The following is a 7,049-nucleotide window of genomic DNA, read 5'->3' as shown; positions in this document are numbered from 1 at the left end:
AGCGCCGAGCGGGGGTGCTGCCCTCCCGTGGTCGGCCGCGGCTTCCCCCGCTAACACTTCGGTGGCGATTAGAGACCTGCGGTACCCGAGCGAGCCCGGTTCACGCACCCGCTGTGAACCTCCGCACGAAAAGGCGGCGGTACAGCTCTGGGGCCCCGGCTCACAGAGCCCGGAGCCTAGTGGCTGGGCGGTGGTGACCGCCGCGTGTGCGCATTACCTCCTCTCACGGGAAGGGCGCTCGCCCCGCGCTCGCGTCCGCACCGAGCGTCAGCGGATTGGGCACTCCTGGCGGCGCCCGGGCCCGAGGCAGCCCTGACCCGGGCAGGGGTGGCGGCGCCCGAGCACCCCCAAGCGCCCGCGCACTGAGGCCCGAACAAAGCGTGCGGGCGGCAACGTCGCGCGCCCTGTGGAGGTCACCTAGGAGACCAGGCCGGCCCCGCCCACGGCGTCCGGCAGCCTAGCCCCGCCAGGGCGGAAAATGCAAGAGCCTCCCCAAGAGGGTCCCGCAGAATCCTTGGCACCTGAAAGCACAGCCAAGTCCCCGGATGACAACCACACAGATGGCCAGGAAGGCAACTGGCAGAACCAGGATGAAGAAGAGGTAGATGACCAGACTGATCCCAGAACGGCTGAGCAGGTTGCCCGAAGAATGTCCGGACAGACTGACCACAAAGGATCTGAACCCACTGGGCGCCAAACATCTGATCAGGCTGATCTCAGAGCCTCCGACCACGCTAATGTTGCTCGGCGTAGTACATCTGATCAGGACGACCAAAGAATGTATGAACAGACAGACAGCAGGACATCTAGCCAAGCCAGCCGTGTACAGTCTGAAGAGACTGACAGCCAGATGTTTCCTCCACGTGAACAAAGAACTTCTGAACAGATTGAACGCAGACGGTCCAGCCAGGTTGAAGGAAGAGATTATGGGCAGACTGACCGCAGAAGGTCCGACCAGACCGAGCCAAGAGCTTATGAGCAGAGTAATCGTAGATTGTCTAGCCAGTCGGACAGAAGAACTTCTGAACAGATTGACGGTGGATTGTCGGTCTCATCCGAACAAGGAGCCTCTGAACAGATTGGCCGCAGAACTTCTGAACAGATTGACAGCAGGTTGTCTGGCCTGGTTGAACGAAGAACTTCTGAAAAGACTGGTCACCAAGTTGACCCCATAACATCTCTAAAGACTCAGCAAAAAGTGGATGAGGAAGCTGCTGAAGGAGCTGAGCAGCAAGCTGACAGCAGTGCTGATCACCTTCCCGTGGACAAGGCTGACTACAGTGACCAGGTGGATCACTTATTGGCTGAAGAGAATTCCTACAAAGACCACCTCGCTGACTATGGAGCACCTGGCCAGTACGACGACAGAATATTTGCCCAATTTGGTGACATTAAGGGGTACAGAGAGGCTGAGCCCAGAATAGAACCCTGCGAATTTGAGACCAGAGAAATCGACGGGGACAATTCCCCAGTTTCAGGGGAAACAGACACGGAAAGTGCGACCAACGTGCAAGTGTTTGACTCATTTGGTGCCAGATTCAACAGTAATTTGCAAGCAAAAGACCAAGTCTATTCCCAGAGATTCCCCTGTATCTCATCCAAGTTGGACTATATCATCGGTCGGGAAAAAACTGAAGCCATAGAAACCAAGCCTGTAGGTTAAAGGGGCATTTGATAACCAACCACCTAGGGGATTGGAGGCCAAACCAAGGGTTTGTTGTGGCGGTATGGGGGCAGGGAGAGGGCACGTGTTGAATCAAAGATGAGGAATAAACCTACCTGTTACAATTTATTCAGGAAGCGCAGGAGATTCTGAAAAGGCAGGAGAAGGGTGGTGGGAACTAGATTTGTTGCCCTCTCGGCTATAGGAAGGCCATTCAGGAAAGATCAATGAGCCAGGATTCAGGAGACCTGGGTTTCAAGTCCTAGTTCTGCTGCTTACTCTGGGACACTAAGTCATTTCCCCTCTCTGGGATTCCTCCAGAGGAAAGTCATTTGGAGTCAGTTGGAGATCCCTGTGAAGAGAAAAGTATTTGAAGTAGATTGGACATGCATAAGGTGCCTCCCGGGACTTGAGGCGCACTATGTTGCCAGGAGGATCAGTCAGGTTTGTCATCAGAATGTGTCTTTTCTCCGAGTCCTGGTGTTCAGGTCCCATCAGCATTAGATTCCACTGATAATAACAACAATAACAACAAAACTTCCTGGAGCTTTTGAATTTATTAAAGACTCTCTGCTGGGGTGGGGGGGTATTTCTATTTCAGGATGATATTCCAGAATACCAAGAAGGAAGGAAATCTTTTGGATACAATCAAACTTACAGGAGGCAGTTCCCTCCCATTGTATATGAAGATCCTTATCAAGTTTCACTACGATACATGGAGAAGCACCACATTCTGCAAATATTCCAGGTAAACCTCTCAACCCTGTTCTTTAAGAGTGAGTTTTACAGTGATTACAATGTAAAAAACAAACTTGGACCTGGCTTTTAAGAATGGGCCTTTGTATAAAAAGGATATAATCTCATTGAGAAGTCGGTAAGTGCACTGAGATGTATTAAGCAAAAGTAGTAAATGAGAAACACCAAAGAATGGGGGCACCTGGGGGGCTCAGTCAGTTGAGGGTCTTCGGCTCAGGTCATGATCCCAGGGTCCTGGGATGGAGCCCCGCATGGGGCTCCCTGCTCGGCGGGAAACCTGCTTCTCCCTCTCCCACTCCCCCTGCTTGTGTTCCCTCTCTGGCTGTATCTTTCTGTCAATTAAATAAATAAAATATTTTTTTTAAAAAAGTGTGACATTTCCTTGGTCAATAGAGAATTAGAAGAGATTATCACATTTACACCATGTTTTGTTATTTGGTGGGTTGTTTTTGCTTTTGTTTGCCTGACATTGTTATTTTTATGTTAATATTATTACCCAGCAAGGCACAGGTATGTATATTATAATGTGTACATGTAGTAATGTTATAGTTAGGAGGGTGTAAAATAAAAATGGCCCACCTCAAATGAAAATATGCAAACTGGGAGGAAAAAAAAAACATTTAAACTGGGAAAGTTTAAGTTTAAAGAAGTAGGGTATAGAGGCAAGAGCACAAATTATGCAATCTGTTAGCCTGAAGCTCCAACCTAACTTTGCCACTTCTCATCTTTGTGATTTGGAGAAAATTAACTTCAGTGAATCTCCGTTTCTTCATATAAAACAGTGATTTTACTCCATTAACCCTGCTCTATGCCTTTTCTTTCTTAAAATGTCCTTTTGTGGGAGAGTGCTAATGGCTGGGTTTTCTGGCTTTAATCAGAGAACTACTAATTATTAAACTGAAGGATGAAAGCTGTTGAAGAAAGTAGAAATCAAATCATTTTATAAATAATCTTCTTCATCTGTCAAGGAAAAACAATACTTGAGAATACAACGTTATTATAAGAAAAATTAGTTATCAAATATGTGTTCAATAGAAACATATATGAAATATGTAATTGGCATGGGTGCATTAAACGGATATTAAATATTTTACGCCTGAAACTTGCCCCATTGTTATTCCCTGCAAATGAGAATTCTGCTTACTTTATTATAATGTTTTGGGTTATTAAACAACAACAAAGTATGGAAGTGAATTTCTGAAGTTTTGTGTATGCTTTCTCATTTATTATTATAAACATGAAACATCTTTTTCACCTTTTAGAATCAAATGCCTCACAAGGAAGTTTCTATGTAAAGACACATCATGTTTTTAATTTACTCAAAAGACTTTTCTTTTGAATAAAGATAAAGTGATTAATTCATTAATTTCTCAGTCTAGCAAAATCACAATTCTCAAAACAAAGCTTTGTCCAAAACTTTCTCACTACCTGTTTGATCTTGGAAGCTAGAAAAATATCCATTGCTATTTATTACTAAATTTTTATTCCTCTAAATTTTACCTTAATTTGCCTAATTTTATCAGTAGTCAGAAAGTAATTTGTCACTTTGTAGAGATACATAAATTTCTTTAAAAGACTATGGTGCTAGGTTAGTGCAAAACATGGCTTTAGCTAGAACCTGACCACATAACTTTAGCTCAGAACCATAACGCGATGCCTCATGCTCTCTCTCAGCAGATCACTGAAAACTTAGTCTATGAAAAACCAGAGGACCCCCTCAGTTTTATGCTGTGCCAGGTATGGAATAGGAGAAAGAGAACAGCTTTTAATTCTGTTTATTGTAAAATACAGCACACGTACACGCACCCAAAACAAAACACATCCAACTCCGTGGGTTATCATGAAGCGAGCACTTATAAACTGTTGAATGCTAATGTCTTTTTAGCATTAGCCACATATTGATGGGTGAATAGTAATCTCTGCAGCGTCCATCTGCTTTTTCCTGATGACTAAGGCAGCTGCATACCTTTTGTTTATTGGCCATTTGGAAGTACTTCTTTTTCTATTGTATTGCTTGTCTTTTTCTTACTCATTTGTCACAATTTTGTATGTATTCTAGAAGGTGATGAGCCCTTTGTTGCGTTTCTTGCAGGTTTCTTCTCCTGCTCTCTGCCTTCCCTTTTTATCTCTTAAAGGTATCTTTCGATGAACAGAAATTCTTAATTTTGATACAGTCACATTTAACAACCTTTTTAATTTATGATTAGTACTTCTGGTGTCCTCTTTTAGAAGTCTCCTTAGTTCAAACTCCTGACATAGCCCCTTACATTATCTCATAGAAGTTTGTGGATTTTTTTTTTTTTTTTTTTTTTTTTGGTGGGGGGAGTTAAATTTAGTTTATTTTGCCTTTCACATTGATATCCAGTCACTTCGGAATTGATTTTGTGTACGGGTGTGAGGTGGGATCAAGTTTCATTTTTTTTTCCTAATCAGACATCCAACTGACCAAGCACCTTTTATTAAAAAGACCGTATCTCCCATACTGCTTTTTATTTGATTTTGATGGTACATTGCTCCATATAAGACTGTCTTAATTAGTAGGCCTTAAAATAAGTCTTAATATCAATCAGAGCAAGTCCTCACATCTTACTTTTCTTTAAAAATATCTTGCTTATTCTTAGGCCTGTGCATTCCCATATCAATATTTGGAGTTACTTGTCAAGTCACATACACACACAATCAGAAGCACACCCTGGTGGGATTTTTATTAGGATTGCACTGAATCTGTAGATCAATTTGGGAAGAAGGGTGGCTTGAAACAATGAGTATTTCCAATCCTTTATCCTCTGCATTTATTTAGGTCTTTAATTTCTCTCAGTACAGTTATTATTTGCATGAAGATTTTACATATTTTTGATAGATTTATTCATAGGTATTTTATAATTTTGATGCTTTTGTAAATAGAAACTTTTAAAAATTTCAGTTTCTATTTGCTGGCATATAGAAATACAGCTAAGTTTTTTGTTGATCTTATATCTAGCAACCTTACTAAATTCAACTCATTAATTCTAAACATGTATATGTAGATACTGTGGGTATTTCTACATATACAATCATATCATTTGCAAATAGTGACAGTTTTATTTGATCTTTCTAATCCTTATCTTTTTTTTCCACTTGTCTTATTCCATTTATTATGTATCTTCTCTTTGCCTCTTCAGATCCACCTTTTGCTCTTTTCTACCCTACAAAGTAGCTAATCCATATGGACTAGATCAACAGGCTCTCCTACCTTCTGACTTCTGGTTGGGTTAAGCCAATGGAAAACCCTGGAGGAAGATTAGGAGGAAAGAGAGTGAGATCAGGTTTATTTCCCTGGTCTTTTTCCTTATGATCTGTCTTGAGTTGTCTGGAGGTCCCTGCTCCTCTCAAGACATCTTTTTACATGATTCTTTACTTCTGAATTCCAGTAATGTCCCCTCCTCTTGACCTTCAATGTTAAGGGGTTAGCTCCCTTTTACTAGCTTTGGATTATTGTGTTATCTTCTGTGACTCCCTTATGCCTAATTCTTTTATTTTTTTTTTAAGATTATTTCTTTCTTTCTTTATTTGACAGAGAGACCGTGAGAGAGGGAACACAAGCAGGGCGAGTGGGAGAGGGAGAAGCAGGCTCCTGGCTGAGCAGGGAGCCCAATGCGGGGCTCGATCCCAGGACCCTGGGATCATGACCTGAGCCGAAGGCAGACGCTTAACGACTGAGCCACCCAGGCGCCCCTGCCTAATTCTTTTAAATGAACTCTTTCTGAAGGAACCTCCCTTGAATTCTTCTATTTTGAAAGTGCTGTCTATTTTCTGTTGGGACACTGACTGATACAGTACACTGGTTAGGGATCTCCAGTCGAATTAATATTGAATAGAAGTAGCTACACTGGTTCACTTTGCTTGCTCTTGATCTTTAAAAAAAAAAAGTTTTCCCTATTTAACCGTTACGTATGATGTTTGCGCTGTTCTATAGATACTAGTAATCATATTAAGGAAGTTCTTGTCTAATCTGTTTTCTGAGAGTTCTTCATCATGAATCATTAACTTTATCAAACTATTTTTCTATAGCTTTTGAGATGATTGCATGATTTTTCTCCCTTATTCTGGTGATGTAGTAAAATATGTCTATTTTCATTTCTAAAACTTTTCAAGCATACATACAGGAAATTATACAGATCAAGACTGTACAATTTGACTAATTATCACTAATTTAATAGACCCATGAAACCACCCACCAAGTCAAGAGACAGAATGCTACCAGCTCCTCAAATCCCACATGGTGCCTATTTCCAATCACTACCCTTTCTCTTCCACAAAATAACCACTATTCTGACTTCTAGTTTAGTTTGGCTTTTTTAGATTTTCATATAAATGAAATCTCAAATATTATGTACTATTTGGGGGCTGACTACTCTTGACCAACAGTATGTTTATGAGATTCATTCATCTTGTGCATATTCATTCCTTTTCATTTCTGTATTCTCTATTCTGAGTTAGACTTTTGGTTGTTCTGAATAATGCTGCAGTGAACATTTGTGTACTTACCTCTTGGTGCATGTGTATGTGCATTTCTGTTGGGTTCAGACCTAGAAACGGAATTGCTAAGTCACAGGGTATTGACATAAGTTCAGCTTTAAAAGATGGCTGC

General features: G+C 41.7%; 1 protein-coding gene across 1 annotated transcript; it reads left to right on the top strand.

The window, feature by feature from the left end:
- The first annotated feature begins 365 nt into the window (after positions 1-365).
- TEX55 (testis expressed 55) lies at positions 366-6,437 on the top strand. Its single transcript, XM_034990831.1, has 4 exons — positions 366-1,654; positions 2,265-2,411; positions 4,094-4,156; positions 6,375-6,437. The coding sequence occupies exons 1-4, from the start codon at positions 479-481 to the stop codon at positions 6,435-6,437; spliced, it is 1,449 nt and encodes a 482-aa protein (XP_034846722.1). The 5' UTR covers positions 366-478.
- The last annotated feature ends 612 nt before the right edge of the window (positions 6,438-7,049 follow it).

The sequence above is a fragment of the Mirounga leonina genome, unplaced genomic scaffold (assembly GCF_011800145.1).
Source record: "Mirounga leonina isolate KUSES-001 unplaced genomic scaffold, KU_Mleo_1.0 Mir_115, whole genome shotgun sequence".
Taxonomy (NCBI): domain Eukaryota; kingdom Metazoa; phylum Chordata; class Mammalia; order Carnivora; family Phocidae; genus Mirounga; species Mirounga leonina.
Note: the sequence above shows the minus strand (reverse complement) of the source record. Positions and strands in the feature narration are given on the sequence as shown.

What these genes read in the sequence shown, in the direction of transcription:
- TEX55 (XM_034990831.1), top strand. Translation starts at nt 479, where the DNA reads ATGCAAGAGCCTCCCCAAGAGGGTCCCGCAGAATCCTTGGCACCTGAA. An exon ending in ACATTCTGCAAATATTCCAG is followed by an intron (nt 2,412 to 4,093) that starts GTAAACCTCTCA and finishes GCTCTCTCTCAG; the next exon opens with CAGATCACTGAAAACTTAGT. An exon ending in TCAGTTTTATGCTGTGCCAG is followed by an intron (nt 4,157 to 6,374) that starts GTATGGAATAGG and finishes GCTGTTCTATAG; the next exon opens with ATACTAGTAATCATATTAAG.